At 41.0% G+C, this 18001-nt stretch overlaps 1 protein-coding gene and 1 long non-coding RNA gene across 13 annotated transcripts in view; one reads left to right on the top strand and one right to left on the bottom strand.

Annotated features, from left to right (window-relative positions):
• pde4d (phosphodiesterase 4D, cAMP-specific) overlaps positions 1-11621 on the top strand; it is a 293242-nt gene extending 281621 nt beyond the window's left edge. For all 12 annotated transcript variants that reach the window (XM_072708295.1, XM_072708284.1, XM_023802838.2 and 9 more), the window contains 9 exons: positions 3586-3679; positions 4517-4692; positions 4816-4914; positions 5028-5192; positions 5792-5891; positions 6825-6979; positions 7129-7251; positions 7404-7586; positions 7813-11621. In XM_072708295.1, coding sequence (XP_072564396.1) covers positions 3586-3679; positions 4517-4692; positions 4816-4914; positions 5028-5192; positions 5792-5891; positions 6825-6979; positions 7129-7251; positions 7404-7586; positions 7813-8271 — 1554 coding nt within the window. In that variant the 3' untranslated portion in view covers positions 8272-11621. The remainder of the gene's footprint in view (positions 1-3585; positions 3680-4516; positions 4693-4815; positions 4915-5027; positions 5193-5791; positions 5892-6824; positions 6980-7128; positions 7252-7403; positions 7587-7812) is intronic.
• Positions 11622-16017: 4396 nt separating this feature from the next.
• Positions 16018-18001, bottom strand: LOC140586486 (uncharacterized). Its single transcript, XR_011988298.1, has 2 exons — positions 17719-18001; positions 16018-17609 (listed from the first exon to the last, which is right to left on the bottom strand). It is a non-coding gene; the product is annotated as an uncharacterized lncRNA (long non-coding RNA).

Here is an 18001-nt window from a genome sequence, read left to right as displayed (position 1 = left end):
GGCCTCACTGGATATCAGGCCCACTCAGCAGGCCTCACTGGATATCAGGCCCACTCAGCCGGCCTCACTGGATATCAGGCCCACTCACAGGCAGCGTCATCACGTCTCTGTAAAAGTAACAGCTTTGAAGCTTTTTTTTTGTCTCAGTGCGAGACATCATATATACCCTCATAATTCTTCGATCAGTATTTCTTCATTGTTGTACAATCTGCACACATTGCATTCTTTAAAATGTTAAGCCCAGACATCCTGCCATTGACTCTCGGGCCAAAATCAGATTTTTTTAATGGGTTCAGACTTGCAGCTCATTAGCATACCTATAGGTCTGAGTATGATTTCTTTGTGTCCCGAAGAGAAAGACGACGAAATCCCATTTCTCTAGGTATAGGGACCCGACAAGTAGCATTTTAAAAAATAACAATTTTACAGGCGTTCCATTAGACAAAAAAATATATCAGTATAAATTAATATAATCAGTATCATGTTATATGTCATATTTAATGCTTGATGGATTATTAATCTGGGAATAATTTTATCATAGATTCAATATATAATCTAAACTGTTTTAGAAGTGTGGTGTGGTAAAAATACATATTTCCATCAGGCCAATCTATGAAGTAGCTGTTCATATTAAGAGTAGACATATGCTGAGTACACAGAACACCTCCATCAGAACCCATAAACCAATGGAGCCACTCGCACACAAACATGCAGCTCTCCTTTCTGATAAATCATGCAGTCACCATCTTGCCTTGTTTGATGCTCACAAGAGGATTTCAAGGAGTTCAGTAAGAGGGAAGCTTCACTGTCTCACTGTGCTGCAAAAATCAAACATGAGGAGAGGGGGGGGGTTCCGCAGGATTCGCTCAACCAATCAGCTGTCCGTATCCCCATCTTAGGTTCACGCCTTTCTGATCCATGAAAGAGATTTGATTGGCTGACTATTAGGGCGTGTGCAGACTCTGGCCGATAACATGAAGAGACCCTTATTTGGAGGATACTGCCAGTAGCCCCCTCCTCCTCCCACCCTCCAGGAGCCTCTCATCCTCCTGATTGCACGAGAAAATCTTGTTTCTGCCTCCATTACTCAACCTCCTGTGGAGCGCGGGCAAAGATGCTGATGCGGGAGGGGAGGCCCCGCCTTCGGCCCCTCGCTCTGGCTGCCTGTACCTGTCATAGCCGCTTAGTTCAGATTCCAATCCATGGATTCGTTTTCAGCACTGAGAACTGAAGGAAGGAAAAAAAGACAAAATGGAATCTGTACTGTGGATGCAGCCAGAAGGAAGTGGCATGAGAGCCGTTTGAGGTTCTCCGCTATCTGCTTTTAGAAAGCTGCTCCGTCTGCCACACAAAACTTGCAGAACCATTCCTTTCCTTATTTTGGACCAGTTTGACGTTTTCCTTTTCCCCAAAATGCCTGAAGCTAATTATTTACTTTCGGTTTCTTGGGGATACATTAAGGTAAGGCTATTGTTTTCTGAGCCTTTTTGAATATACAGTGTGGTTATTGTGGATGTGGATGAAAAAACAGAGATAATTGGCTTTTGTGTGTTGCCTGGTGTATACATTTAGCACTTGGTTAGGTCTTTGTTGCTTCAGGTGATTATTGCATTCTTCTGGTGGGGGGGGGGGCGGGATCTAGTGTGATACAGTTATTTCCCCTATTTTTGTTATATAAAACAAAACCCATTCCATTAGGACTACTGTACTTTTACAATTCCAAGGCTAGACAGATGCTTGAGAGGTATGCGAGATTCCATTTTCAAAAGCAGCACAACGGATCTTAAAATAATGTATAATTCATACCCCCCCAGTACTGTGGCACGTTCTACTTCTATTTCTAGGTCTTACGAAATTCCAGGCTATTTATTCTCAGACAATGTATTCCTAGTCCCCATTGTGCAGGAGGAAAATGACAAGTTTCTCATTGATTTGGGCTGTTCACTAATGCAATGGATATTGCCTTTCTCCTTTGTGTTATTGGGTGGTAAATAATCTGGGCTTTAATATCAATTGCAGCTTTATTTAAAAAAAAAAAAAAAAAAGTTTGCCATTTTTTCTGTAGTTAAAGTAAAGGGATTTTTTTTAAGCTGCATTGTTGCAGTGGATGGGACACTGGAATGGGGATTTGTGGGTCATGGAGTAGCAGCCTGTTATAAGCCTGCAGGTCAATTTCAGTCCAGGAATCTTCATGAAAATAAAATGCTAAAAAAGGGTATTTTGCTCCTGCCCTTCATTGAGGTTCTGTTAAATTTTGGAAGTGCGTCCTTGGAGACAGAGGTCTAGCAGACCTGTGATCCATCCACAGCTTCTGTCATTTGCTTGCGTCATCACACCAGTCCTGTTTTATGTTGAGGTTGAGGTGAAGAAACACTATATATATATATATACACACACATGGCCTTTGATGGAAGGCTGTAGGCTCAGGCTGATCCTCCAGCTGAGGTTTTGATCACGTGACTGTTCACATTATTCCTTCATTTGGCTTTCAGCCTCTGTACTGAAGTTGTGTGCTATTCAAACAGCAGAGTATCTGGTCCTCCAGGACCTGAATTAGATCATTCTCATTGTGGAATGTCATTGGCAGGACATTTGATGATAAAACTAAATATTTGGTAGACCAGCCATTAGGTGGTGTGGTTAAACCTGCTACAGGTATGTAGTATGATAACATAATGACTAGTAACTACCTTGTCACTACATTCATTTAAGAATAAGAAAGTGATAAACCTGGAAATATAAAGTAAAATTGCCAGCTTTCTTCCTCCTGTTTTTAGAAACCTAATTAGCACAGTTTACAGATCAGTATACAGTATTTAGACATATATCTCACAGTATGCATCCACTTGATGCCTGCACTGGTCTCCTTAGTTCTAGTATAGTACAACTGCTGTATATGGGTCAAGGATGGGTCAAGGCGACCTGAGTCGTGACGTGACATCATAGGCATGCCCATTTATGGGCATGAGAGCTGGTAGTCACCCAAATTAAAACTCCTCACCCTCCCCATCATGTCTCTGTTATCTAAATTTTTTGGTATCTAGGTGTACATAGAATAACACCTGAGACAAGGTGATAGTTATTGTTAACATCCGTGCAATATTTAAAACTACAACAAAAATGTATGGCTGGTATACAATTAAATCCTGTCACAGTTCAGTCAACTTATGAATCAATAAATCAAGCTTTGTAACTGGTCAGTTATTTTGAATGAGCTGTTTTCAGACTATATTAGGTCACAAAACTGGCAGTGACAAAAAACAGAGAACCAAGTATGTTAGCAGTGATGTGTATCTAGAACGCCAACCTTGTTTTATAACTGCAGTGTAGCGACTAATTCATCCAAATATTAAACTGATCTACAGTTATCATAAACAAAGCTGTTGTCAGGTTCCATTACAGTCAGCATTTTCTTAGTAATGAGTCATCTTGACTGAAGAAGTTCAATAACATAAAATTAAAGCAGTATTGAAATCAGTGAAATGAACCCAAAGGAACAATGTAATTCTTCATAATTAACACAGTGATGGTGAGGAGTGTTCATGTGAATGAGAAAGTTACGAGGTTATTTTGTTCTATTTTCAGTTCAAGAGGATGTTGAATCGAGAGCTTACGCACCTGTCTGAAATGAGCAGGTCGGGGAACCAGGTTTCGGAGTTCATATCCAGCACATTTTTAGGTAAGTGCATTGACACAGTGCTTTAGATCAGGCTTCTGTCTCTTAATTTCATCATGATCAGTCCTGTCTCGTGATTGTACATGAACAGTTACGGATCTGGACATTCTGATCAATGTAACTAAATACCTGGTATAGATTCAGCCAAAAATCATTCATATTTTGTCCTCTGCTCTTTTGATTATGTTGTGCTTGAATCATATTTTTTGTACTGGCTTGGTGGTTGTCTTGCATGCATCTCAGTTTTCCACTGTATATTTCCATATATACAAACTGAGGGATCCCAGATATATCTATTGATACCTATTTTATATGACCTTTTCTCTTCAACCATCCACTCATTTCACTTTGCCCCTATGCCTCTTCACCCTCTTCAGTCATCTGTGAAATTCGGTAACACTTTACTTAAAGCAGTCATTTATAACGCACTATGGATAGCTTCATAATGCATTATAATGGTCACTATAAGCCATTATAATGCATTATGATGGTATTTATAGTGTATTTTAGATGAGAGCCTCATAGAAGACTCATAATGCATTATAAACATGGGTATAATGTGCTGTGCCTTTTTATAGATAGTTATATTCATGTTTAGAATAATTTATGAGTGCATTATAATGCATTATGAAGGTATCTATAATGCATTATACATGGGGGCTTTAAGTAAAGTGTTACCTGTAATTCCCTATACAAAACAGTAGATGTGATACGGTTTAATTGGAGGGCTAGTGGGCAGCATTTATTTGGTTTTCTCTATACTTTCATTTTGAATTTTTTACCATGAGCGATTCAGAATCATGGCAAATATCACGCTCTTTTGGTCTCGGCTTCTTGCAGACAAGCAGCACGAGGTAGAGATGCCCTCCCCACAGACACAGAAGGACAAGGACAAAAAGAAAAGGCCTATGTCTCAGATCAGTGGGGTGAAGAAGCTGATGCACAGCTCCAGTCTGACCAACTCCAACATCCCCCGCTTCGGCGTGAAGACTGAGGCCGAGGACCTGCTGGCCAAGGTGGGCGGGGGCCACTCCCTTCAGCACACGGCCGTCAGCAGAAGCTGCACTCCGGCGTGGCGTTTCCATGGCTACGCTGGGCCCATGATCGCACGCAATGACACAGACTATTTGCATTTTCAGGAACTTGAAGATGTAAACAAATGGGGCCTTAACGTTTTCAAAGTCACGGAATTCTCTGGAAATCGGCCTTTAACGGTTTTGATGTACACGATTTTCCAGGTGAGACATAATTTTTCTTTTACTTTTTTTTTGAGTCCTAAACTTTTTTCTCCCCATAAATGGCTCCCACTTTGCTTACACTGTAACTGTTTTCATTCTTTTTCCATTTTCAGGAAAGGGACTTGTTAAAAACATTCAAAATTCCATTAGACACATTTATAACATATTTGATGACCTTAGAAGACCATTACCATGGAGATGTTGCATATCATAACAATATTCATGCTGCTGATGTCACACAGTCCACCCATGTGCTGCTATCTACCCCTGCTTTAGAGGTAAGAAACTGCACAGTCACTGCATTATACAGTAAGTTTATCTGTGTTTGCAGTAGTGAAGATATTCATCTTATTGGTTATTCAGCTTAAATCTACAAACAAAGAGGCACAGCACTGCAAAAACAGTTACTGTTCAACAAAGCAAATCTGCAGGTTTTCAGTATGGCAAAATCTGTATACACATCTCATAAATAATTTAAAAAAAAAAAATTTATTTAAATATGTACATAATAATATGCATTAGCACAAAATTATAGACATTACTTTTTTGCAAGTTTTTGCCTACCTCACTTATACCTCATTCATCGTGCCATAAGGTTACTTGTTATTTATGTTATTTGTTTTCTTTTAATGTTACTTTTTATTCATTTGATGGGGCAGCTATTGTGCTGAGCGTTATTTATTTCTGTAACAGAGAGATCAGAAAGTTCCCCTTGGGATATGTGAAGTTTTTGTATTGTTACATATAACGTACCAGTGTAATTTTGAAGGATAATGTTTGCAGTGTTTGTGTGTAGAGACAGCAGGCAGGTATTTGTTTTCAGATCTTCATTATGCTGCATTCTCATAACTGCCAAATTTCTTGTTTTGTTTCACAGGCTGTGTTTACCGACTTAGAGATCCTTGCTGCAATTTTTGCTAGTGCTATTCACGACGTGGACCACCCTGGTGTCTCCAATCAGTTCCTCATCAACACCAGTGAGTACATGTTCCATCTAGCCCAGTCTCGCATGGTGGGGGTAACTCAGGTCTCACTAAGAGCAGACTCAGACAGGCCGCCTCCTCTTGCGCACGTACGACACGAGCTGTCAGAAATGCACGCCAGAATATACACAGACGTGCTAGTGGGCACCACTGCATATGGACGCGCAAACATTAGCATGCGTGGCCAAACGCTGCCTGTATGCACACACTGTCCCGCTCACGCATGCACGCTGACGGAGTGATGCATGCAGGCCTGGCTGCCAGCGGGACAGGTGTCACATCCGTGCCCCAGTGTGTGGCAGTGCACGGGATCTGACGTCCAGTGAAGCGATTACTGCTGAGGGGAGCACTCCATCTGGCTCTCTGTCTGCAGTCCGCCTCACGCCATGCGTCCCCCACCCCCGCATCCCCTTCCCCCCGGCTTCCCATTCCCGATTGGCCAGAGGGGGATTCCCCTGCAGCCAATGGCCAGCGATGACTCATGGACTGGAAAACAAAAGGCTGCATGGATGTTCACCCACTGGCTGAGCTCTCGAGCGAAGCAGCCGTGGTACACTGCCTATAGTACAGACCGAATGCCGCTGATCTCATCATGAAGTTCCTGAAGATTGTGTTTTTCACTGAAATATTATCTTTGCAAATTCACTTTACCACTCAAACACCTAAATGAAGAGACACTGAAATGCAGCCTATGCACTGTGTTAAATCTGCAAGACGTTTCCCTCCATAATCCCAACAATCAACCCGGACCAGATTTCATTTATTTACTTGACAACGGCATGCCAGAATGACCTCAGGCAGCAGAGCTAACTCTCATTGTGATGTATGTGTCCAGCTCAAGAAAGAACAGGTGGTCTGGTACAGTGAATGTAACAGCATCACCTACTACAGCATCACAGTGTGTGTGTGTGTGTGTGTGATCCGCAGACTCTGAGCTGGCTCTCATGTACAACGATTCGTCTGTGTTGGAGAACCACCACCTGGCCGTAGGCTTCAAGCTACTTCAGGAAGAAAACTGTGACATCTTCCAGAATCTCACCAAAAAACAGAGACAATTATTGCGCAAGATGGTCATCGACATTGTGAGTGACAAGCCATTAGATTTAAAAATAATGGAATATTACTGTTTAACCTCTGTAGCAGAGTGTGAAGGGTAATTGTTGTTAACATTCACAGCACAAGGGATAATGCAACAGGGTACTGGAAGTTCTTTCTGCGTTTGTTTTTCAAGGTCCTTGCTACTGATATGTCCAAACACATGAATCTCTTGGCTGACCTAAAGACTATGGTGGAGACCAAGAAGGTTACCAGTTCTGGAGTCCTGCTTTTAGATAACTATTCAGATAGGATTCAGGTGGGTTACCTTTCTCTATGGTACAGATCTCACTAACTTAAGTGAACTTAAATTAATATCTTACTAAGCTATCATAAATATGCAAATATCTGAAAATGTTATCGAGCATAAGGAAGCTGAAGCATTTGTGGAAAATCCCTGCTTCACTCTAGGTTCTGCAGAACATGGTCCACTGTGCAGACCTGAGCAACCCCACGAAGCCCTTGCAGTTGTATCGGCAGTGGACCGACCGCATAATGGAGGAGTTCTTCAGCCAGGGTGACCGCGAGCGGGAGCGGGGCATGGAGATCAGCCCCATGTGTGATAAGCATACGGCCTCTGTGGAGAAGTCCCAGGTAACTCATGATGCTGTCTGACTCTTTGAATGTCGCCAAGGAGGATGATGGGAAACCACCTCTGAATTTGAGTACTTCCTTAATTCGACTTTAATAGTATGCTGAGGATTCAATTCCCTCATTGAAGTGTGCAAGTCCTGTTCAGTGATACTGTGGAAATCCCTTAACCCTTTGTCAAAAAAAGCATATGATTATATTTTCCCTTCCTCACCTTCTGTCCCCAAAGGTGGGCTTCATCGACTACATAGTGCACCCTCTCTGGGAGACGTGGGCCGACCTGGTGCACCCTGATGCCCAGGACATTCTGGATGCACTAGAGGACAACCGTGAGTGGTACCAGAGCACCATCCCCCAGAGCCCGTCACCTGCCCCCGACGACACTCTGGAGGGACGGCCAGGGGGCGCCGACAAATTCCAGTTCGAGCTGACGCTCGAGGAGGACGGCGAGTCAGACACTGAGAAGGACAGCGGCAGTCAGGCTGAGGAAGATGAGGAGGAAGAGGACAACAGTTGCAGCGACTCTAAAACACTTTGTACTCAGGACTCCGAATCCACCGAGGTCCCCTTGGATGAACAGGTGGGGGAGGAAGAGGAGGAGGAGGAGGAAGGAGCCTCCTCTGAGCCTTGCGTTGTAGAAGAGGAAGGAGAGGAGGAGGGGTTAGAAGAAAAGCCTGCAGACACATAACAGTGTGGAAAGGCATCTAAAACTTTGAGATTTATTAACAAATAGATAATATTTATAATTATAGACTTCTTTTGGTTCTGTTCTTTGTTTTTTTTCCTCCATTAATGTTCCAAAGCGCACATTGCACTCCACAACCCTGGCCAGACCTCACCTCCCTTTAGTCATGTCAGCTTGCTGGATTTCTGCTACCAATTTGCACTCAGGACTCTTCTCGATTTATTTGGGTTGTAGGTCTGCTAGCTCATTCTTTCCTTGCTCTGGATCGGTTACTGGTTACAAAGTCATCTGAATGGTGTTTTTCCCCTTCTGCACTGCAACTCTCCCCCTCCCATATCATTCACCAACATGGATCTTTCTGATCAGGATTACACCACATCTGTGAACAAGGGATGGATTTTTTTTTTTTTGTGGCTGGGGGGGGGGGGTTGATCTTGATTCGAACCAGAAAGTCAGTGTTTGGTGAGAAAAAAAGTGGCATCTTCCACATCCCTGCTTGTGAAGAAGCTGGGGAAAAGGGGGGTGGATCTGGTGGAGTGGGCTCGTGCAGAGTAATCCAGTTCCTGCAGAATAATCCAGTTCCTGCAGAATAATCCAGTTCCTGCAGAGTAATCCAGTTCCTGAAGTTCATGTCTTCCTTGAAAACCTGCTGAAAAGGCTGAAGTCTCATGCAGTGGCACATGTATTCTGCAGTCATCAATTTGTTTTATGTAGGTTTTTGTTTTGAGAGCAACATTTAGAGATCTTATAAAGAGAAGTAATAGGGCTTCATCTGATACTGCTGTTGGTGTCTAGTCACTTTCATCTGTGCTGTCTGACCTCCTGCGAGGTCTTTGCACTGTGTGGATCTTAATCACTCTTCTGCAAAGCTCACAGCTCCAACATTACCATCTTTGGTTTGAGTCTTGGTTAACTTTTACTTTAGCAATTAGTGAATGGCAGTGGTTTTTGGAAGAAGTGACATGGTTATCATGAAGCTATTCAAAACACACTTTTTCTTTGTGCTGGCCTTTAGAAAGATTTCCTTTTTTGCCTAAACAGAACATTATCACATTTGTATTTTAAGGACAGCACAAAACCTACCTACATTGCTGATTCTAAAAAGCATCATTTGTGAAGTTTGCATTTGCAAATGACATCTGATTTTGTGTATACCATAACCACTCTGTGTTACATGCTAAAGCATTTTCAGTGTACAGGAATCTGTTACAAACTTCTTTTGAATGTATGTATGTACGCATTATTATTATTATTATTATTATTATTATTATTATTATTAGTGTTAATAGTAGTATTGATAGTAGTAGTCAGTACCTCTGAATCACAATCAGATTGTATTGATTTTAATTCTGCTTAATTCTTTTTCTGCATTTAAAATAGGGTCGTACACAAGACAATCAGCTTCATAGTGTAGTCTCAGGGCAAGCAGCGTTAGCTTAATCAGTGCGCTGGCTCTATCCATTTCATGCTTATAATTATTATTATTTATAACACATTTGCCAAAACAGCGCTGCACACGGCTTCACACAGCCGGAAAACACCCTGTCTCTCGTCCTTCATCCTTCCTGTTCCTACAGCCATGATTTCTCTCACTGATGCGTCCTCTGTTTTGCTGTGTCGCTGTTTCACCGCAGTCAGTGTAGCGGTACCAGGAGATTTACGTTGTAGCATGATTGCAGCGTGCGAGAAGCTCGCTGGCGACCCCAAAACGCCCCTCATCTGGTGAGAGGATGTACATAGACAATGAAGCATCGCTTTCTGTTTCTGTTCTGAAACTTGAAAGAGTGAAGCTGGCCTTGACGGTACATACATTGACAAAATGTTATTTTAGCGTTTTTATTACTCTTATTATTATTTTAGCATTCAATTTTTATCTTCTTTGTGCCAAGCCTTTGCCCCCCTCACCAGATGACCTTATCTGTAGAATTTTTCTTTTGTCTGTTTACAACCATGTATTTATTGTGCTGTACAGATGATTATAATGTTTATTGTAAATGACTGATTCTTACTCTATCATCCCTAATGGCGATGGTGTTGCTGTATTATGTAACTCTTGTTGAGAGAATGTTTATTATATGTATTCAGTGTAAATTTGATCTTCTGTAATATTTCACCTGAGCATTGGCGTAGATACCATTGGGGGGAACATGAATCACATTCGACTGGAAAAAAACAACACAGTTGCTGGGAATTAGCTGCCTTCGTTGTTTTTTTGTTTTTTTTTTTTTAAATAGCAGTGTAATGTGGTTCTGTCCTATTCCTGCTGAATACAGAAAAAAACCCTATAATGTGGGTTTTGGAATTATAAACTTTTAATTTAAAAAGACAGAAAGGGGCTGCTAAGGACATCCCCCTAAATGCCCCCCCCCCCCTCCACCCGCTTCTCCACCCGAGAGTTTGTGTGTGATGGAGCAGTGAACAGGCCAAACAAGATAAGAGCTGCAGTTCCTTGGACCCAGGGCTGTGCCTTAACTTTAAATTCTGTTTTCCTTTGCATTTCCTGTCAGTCCTGTTTCTCCTCTTCCTCCTTTTTTTTTCCACCGCATCGTCGGCTTGACCTCGGAGCCGCACGCATCATCCGAGAGCAGCGCACCGGACACAGTCATGTTCAGATGTGATTCAGATGTCATCCCCATGTTGCTCAGGCTGAACTATATGGCGGGAGACGAAAACAGCCAATGATTTTTATTCTTTTATTTTTCACCCACACCTGATTGCCACCAGATGTAGTATGCAACACGGCGTATGCAATAAGAAAGCCCCTCTGCGTGGGTTGCGACTAGAGTGGGGGAGGAGGGTTTGGAAGTAACGGGGTTTGGGCAGGCGAGGAGCTGGAAACTCGCCTGAGCAGGCCAGAGGTCTCCGGAAACCAGCCTGCATTTTCATGCGGTTTGGAGTGTTATTATGACAGCACTTCTCCTTTGATCAGCCCTGTAGATATTTGCACATACCAAGAAGGGGGTGTCTTTTAAAACTCAACAAAAGCTCTTTTTGACACGCATACTGTAGATTTTAGCTGCCCTGGATCATCGGAATTGGTGACTTTTTATTCTTATTTTTTTTCGTTTGGTTTTTATTTTTTTATGGTATAAAAGGTTACATTAAATGTAATTGTAAAAGACTTCAGAACAACAGTTATTTTTTCTATGGGTTATGTCTTTAGAATGCCAACTTGTCTGGAAGTTTCACAAGACAATTCCACAATTATTTTAAAGGATTCCTTGTCTCTTACAGTCTATTGGATAGTACTGTAGATTAAGAACCTTCAGTAAAAAATAATAATAAATGAAAAGTGAAAAAAAAAAACATTTTTACATACAACAGAAATAAAAGCATGGGTTGACTCTGCCTAATTTGTTGCCATGTCTGCTGTTTTTCATCAAAAAAATCCTTTTTCATAAGGCATCCATATTAAATATTGCTAGTAAAAATTCTAAAAATATTTGCAATTGCATTAGGTAATTGTATCTGTGTTGTATTTCTTTCTATCCTATACCAATTTGCTTAGGAATTGTCACAAACGCAATGGAGTTGGTGTTTTTATTATGTAAGTTCTAGTGCCACCTTGTGGCCACTTTGAGGGAACACATTTGCCAATCTTGTGAGTTTTTATAATTTTATTATTGTGGTTTATTTTCAAGAGAATAAAAACACACACACAACGAGCACCATATTTTACATACATTCAACAACACAGTTTACAACACTGAATAAAAACCACTTAAGTAAGCAATTAAATTTTCAGGATAAATTTGCACATGTAATCAAATATGTATAAACTCAGACACTTCAAAATAAAACAAGAGATTTGCACGAATTAAAGAATGGGAGCAGATATATAATAAATCACTTACCATGTGTGTGCACTGCATCAAAGAAATAGAGCTGAATCAGATGTTAATGGGTGATTTATTCTTGAAGTAACTGGAATCCCGTCCAGGGTGTGATCCAGTCATGTGTCCCCGTCTGCCCGTGACCAATGGTTAGAAGATGGATAGGTATTCCTGAAGTGTGCCGAGCGGCAGGAAAATACAGAACTGTGCAGAAGTCTTAGACATCAAAAGGAAATGATCTGCTCACAAAGTTGCTTAGAAAACACACACTTTATCATTTGAATATATACAGTAAAAGTATAACACTCTTCTGTGCTCCAAAAAGTCACTGATATCTTGTTGAATGGCTAGAACACAGTTTTGGTTCCCAAACCTCTCCTCAGCCTTTCCATGTGCTTATCAAAATTTACCCACAGATAATTTAATTAATTAATTTGATTAGTGAATTAACCTCATGGGGTATTGATTACCCAAACAAGGTATACAAAGAGTTCACACATACATGGGTATGTAGGATAGTAACTGCAAATACTGGGATAACAAGAGGAAATGTCCGGAATGTTTAAGCTGTCACAGTGCGGCAAATATCACAGCTTAACACCAACACAAAAACAACTTAATTTCCTTTGGCTGCCTACGACTTTGGCACAGAATTGTAGATAGAGTGTCACTACCTGTCATTCAGGAATAATTCATTCTTCAAATCTCTTAAGTGAAAGACATTATCTCAGTCACTGCAGATTCATGCAGTTCATTTTGTTTAGCTGGTTCATGACAATGGACATGACTGGAAAATGCAGCTCATGACCGATGACCGAGATGCTCTTACTTCCACCAGCCACTAGCATAATGATGTACAGATATCTCAAAGAGTTAGTATAGGAAATATAATGTAATATATCCATCCATCCATTTTCTCCCGCTTATCCGAGGTCGGGTCGCGGGGTCAGCAGTCTCAACAGACTAATGTTAATATAATTAACATTAAATATAAAAATTCACAGCCACAATCAAAACATTCCTGGGACATTCCTAACATTGCGTCCATTGCTTCCGGGTTTTGCTCCATATCCCTGCAACCTTTCAATGAATAAACATAACTAGATCAAAGAGAAACTGAAAAAACATAATGAATAATGTATCACGAAAGCGTCTAATGTAGAGTTGAAAAACACAAGGATGCAAGAATTGGAATATTTTTGGGTAGGGGGCTGAGTGGTGGAGTGTCATGGTGGCGCAGCGGTTTTCACTATTGCCTCACACCTTTGGGACCTGTGTTTGAGTCTCTGCCAGGGTTTCATGTGTGTAGAGTTTGCATGTTCTCCCCATGTCGTTGTGGGGTTTTTTCTGGGTACCCCCTCACAGTCCAAAAACATGCTGAGGCTATTTGGGGTTGCCCAATTCCCCTGACGTGTGTGTGTGTGTGCCCTGCGATGGGTTGGTGCCCCATCCTGGGCTGTTCCCTGCCTTGCACCCATAGTCTTCGGACCCCCTGTGACCCTGGATGGGATAGGTGGTTTTGGAAAATGAATGGATGGACTGTGGTGCTTCGAATGAGTAAATTTTTTATTGAAAGTAATAAATGTTATACATAAAAATATTTGGGTTGCTTTTTATTCTTGAAAATTACAATGTACATTGTGGGCTAGTGAAAGTTATTTGGGAATATATCTGGTACATTACTTACTGAACTAGAACAGTGGGTTCCATCCCTGTCCACAATATAAATATGTGATACTTGACCGCATGTTTTGAAAAAATGCACATTTACATCTTATGCTTATTAATTGTTAATGATTTTGTTTTAGAAAGCTACTATTGGCCCTTTCCCACCACAGAAACTCTTCTCAGGGAAGAGGGGCTTTTTTTGTATCAGGAACTTCTGTCACTTTCCCACTGCAGGAAATCTGACCGATTTTAGTTCCTGGGAAGTAGTTCCCAGTCCTTTCTAAGTCCCTTCTCTGGGGTAGGTACATTTCATTCAAGTAGGAATTGCTGGGGTGGGGGTGATAAATTTGCTGCAGCCAGGTTTACGTAATGTAGAAGTGCATGGACTTGATTTTATCTCAATTTTTGTTTTCTATAGGAATAATGGAACAAAAATAGAACAAAATGAAGAGTGCATAAAATGGACAAATGCACTATCAGAAAAAAGAGCACCGGTTTGTACCTTTGCTGGCACAAGGGTGTACCCTACCTGTAGGTAAATGTACCTTTTAGTCTAATTTAAACTACAGAAATGGACTCTGAGGAACATCCCCAAAGTACAAATAACATTGCCTGGCCAGTGGTACAAAAATTATCCTGAGTCCATTTCTGTATCTTAAAAGGTACATTTATCTACAGCTAGTGTACAGTTGGAAAAGCCATGAGAGTACAGCTGCTGTGACAAGCAAAGGTACAAACTGGAACTCATTTTTTCTGACAGTGTGATGTCAGGGGTGAATTACGTACTCTGACATTGGTAGGAGGCCCCCTAATGGGTCATTTGAAATATTTTTTCTAGTTGAAAGACAAAAGAGAGATGATTAAAAACAATAAACAATATGCTAATCAAAGCTCAGGGTGCCTGTGCTAAACCTTACCGATGAGGGGGGAGTGCTGTCGCTAAAATTCGCCAATCTGGGAGAGGGGGATATTGCACAAGCGCATTGAATGGACAAATTTAAGAGCTGCTCCCGGTTTTTGCCATGGCCCTAAGCTGTAGCCCAGGATAGCCCTATGCCCTAGGATAGCCCTACGCCCTAGGATAGCCCTATGCCTTTCACCGTCCCTGAGGCTAGGGTTAGTCTTGAATTTTTGCTTATGTTTGTTAAATTCTGTCAAAGACACAGGAGAGTTAATGTTAATCTTTGTGCCATTTTCCTCTTCTGTTAGGCTACTTTGTGTCAGTTCTATTGGCAGTGAAACAACTGATAGCCTACCACTGGACTCCAATGTAAAATGAAAACTGGGTAGCACAACATCTCAAAGCTGGAATAGTCCTTTATATGGGGGATTGGGGCAACTTTGTCTATACTGAAAATTATTGCTAAAATGCAAATAACAGATATGTTGCTGTAATTTAAATGATCGTATTATATTTCCATAAGTCTAACTTCTAGAAATCCTGTTCTCAAGCGGCTGCCTGTAGGCCACCTGTGAATGATGTAATGAAGTGTTGTACAGCATTTACTTTTGGGATATAAAGGGTGGTAAAGAACTGTCCCTAAATCGTCTTGCTGAAATTAGACTTGGCACATGGGTTATGTACACCTTGCTGCATGGAGGATCTGGAGAACCCTGATCTCCAGTTCAACCAAACGTAATGAGACTTTGCGATATACCTGCACAATTCTAATATGGTCTTGTTGTGAGTGAATTTGCATATAATGGGTGACCTCCTGGAATGTGAGAATCCTAAGATACAAGACAGAACAGGATGGAGACTTCATACGAGAAACAGTATTAATTCAGTTACTTCCTTAGCACCCTATATTGGTGCCAGTTGGATCCCCTATTCACTTCCTCACTTTTCTATGGTCAGAATTTGCTGTCAGTATTCAAATTACCAACCAAGAACACTGGGGCATCCCTAGCACTCTTCCTTACAGAGGTAAGATATTTAAAATATTTCTTTACCAGCTTGGTAAAAGTAGATGTTGAAGACAAAATTGTGATTTAAAGAGATTTTAACACATTACACATATGTAACATGCTCTACTTGACAGGAAAGAGGAAGACACATTCTGATTTTCTAGAGGTCTTACAGAAGGAGGAACAACACATAGATGTCCAGATGGTTCTGAGAATTGTATTTGCACTTTAAGTTCTACACTACTTACATCTTTTGAGGGCTTAATAAAACCATTCTTTTTTGAAATAGTGGTGTTATTTAGTGTGGTGCATCACTGGCACAAAATAAAAATGAAAGCAGTTTCAACTTCAGTTGAATTTACTTTGATGCATATGCAAATGTGTCATACAAAACTTTACTGTTTGCAATTAAAAACACTCATGCACATGGTGCAATACAGGATAAAAAATTGCATGGCCCTTAAATACTGCAAGAATCATTTCCTAGTGATTCCCCCATCAGGGTGGCTAACAAGTCACAAAACTCCCCATTCCTCTCTACACTCCTCAACATGCAATTCACAAAGATAATGAACATCACAAGTCAACATTATGGCTTTGACATGGTTTACATTGCAGTCATTATGTTAAGAGACATTGCCACCTACACTTTAGTGTACCAAAAGCCTTTTCTACAGCAACAATCACCTTTCTGGTTTTGTAATTGTACAGCTGCTGTTGTGCTGTAAGCATAGCATTATCAGAAACCAGCTTTGTAAAGGATATGCTATATTACCAAGGATGTAGTGCCATACATCTCTCCCATCTATGTCCCTGATTTGGTTTGGGAACATCTGTTTGTCTGCCAATTCCCACAGTGTTGATAATCTTAATACTCTAGCATACGATGAATAAGATGTACTTTATTAATTCCACGAAGGGAATTCTCAGTGTTACAGCAGCAGTCATAAGCAGGATCAGACAATACACACAAGATAAGAACACAGTCTGAAGGGACACACAGACGCACATACACACACACAAGAACATAAGAAATTTATAAACGAGAGGAAGCCATTTGGTCCATCAAGCTCCTTTGGGGAGAACTTAACTAATAGCTCAGAGTTGTTCAAATCTTATCTAGCTCTGATTTAAAGGAACTCAGGGTTTTAGCTTGCACTACACTAACAGGAAGAGTATTCCATACTCTAACTACATGCTGTGTAAAGAAGTGCTTCCTCAAATTCATTTTAAAATGTTCTCCAGCTAATTTCCACTTATGGCCATGAGTTCTAGTATTTAAACTAATATTGAAGTAGCCATTTGGCAGAACAGCATAAGAACAAGAAATTTACAAACGAGAGGAAATGTACACACTGTACACAAACAACCAAATAGAAGCCAAAGTCTTAGACATGGGATTGTACTATACAAAGTGACATAGTCTGGCAGGAACAGCCTCTACACCAGCCTTTACTGTTAAAATATTCAGTGAGGTACTCCTCTGGTCCCAGAATGGAGATGTGTGCTCCACCTACGGCCCATACACACTGCAGTAACCCAAATTTCTGATACTTACTGATACACATACATGGTAATTTCTTCAAGTGTAGCATGTTTAGACATTCAATTACTTCTGGTGTTAATACTCCCACACAGTTGACATTCCAAAGTGTTACACATCCAAAAGGATGTGCAACACTTCGTAGTTGTTTGCGAGTTTCCACAGTGCAAGTAATCCCTTTTTGTAGGGCCACAAACAAACCGTAGTTGGTGTCTATTTTTTCCAGTTCGGGTTGTATCACGGTACATCAATGTATCGTGCGGCATTCAAAAGTTCTGTATCTACTGGTCAAACGCGAAGCTTGGAGCGGCTGTTTCCCACCAGTCGGCGCTCCTGCTGTACATCCAAACCGGCGATGAACCGCGACGTGCATAGAGTTGTCGGTGTAACTAGAAAAAGAGAGAGAGAAGAAGTATATGAACACGTTAACGTTATATCAAAATATATTATTAATATGTGTGCATCTCCACCATGTACATGAAACGTATCCATGAGTACCTGTTTTTGCTTGTGTTTCCATATTTCTGCCTCGGAAAATTCTATCTCCGCAATTCGACGTAAAAGTCTTCTTCTCTTTCGTGCTCTAGCTTTCCTGTCGTTCTTTATCTTTTCATACACGTCTTGAAGTCGTCTGTCTATAACAGACGTACATACGTTGGCGAAGAAATACAAAAGAATAACTAACAGAACAACTTCTTCGTCCTCCATTGTTTTGGGAGCAGCGCTATAGTTCCGTCGCACACGAAATTACGTGTCAAGTTTTATCAACGCACGCGTCATT

The sequence above is a fragment of the Paramormyrops kingsleyae genome, chromosome 2, assembly GCF_048594095.1.
Source record: "Paramormyrops kingsleyae isolate MSU_618 chromosome 2, PKINGS_0.4, whole genome shotgun sequence".
Taxonomy (NCBI): domain Eukaryota; kingdom Metazoa; phylum Chordata; class Actinopteri; order Osteoglossiformes; family Mormyridae; genus Paramormyrops; species Paramormyrops kingsleyae.
This window is presented reverse-complemented; position numbering and strand designations above follow the sequence as displayed.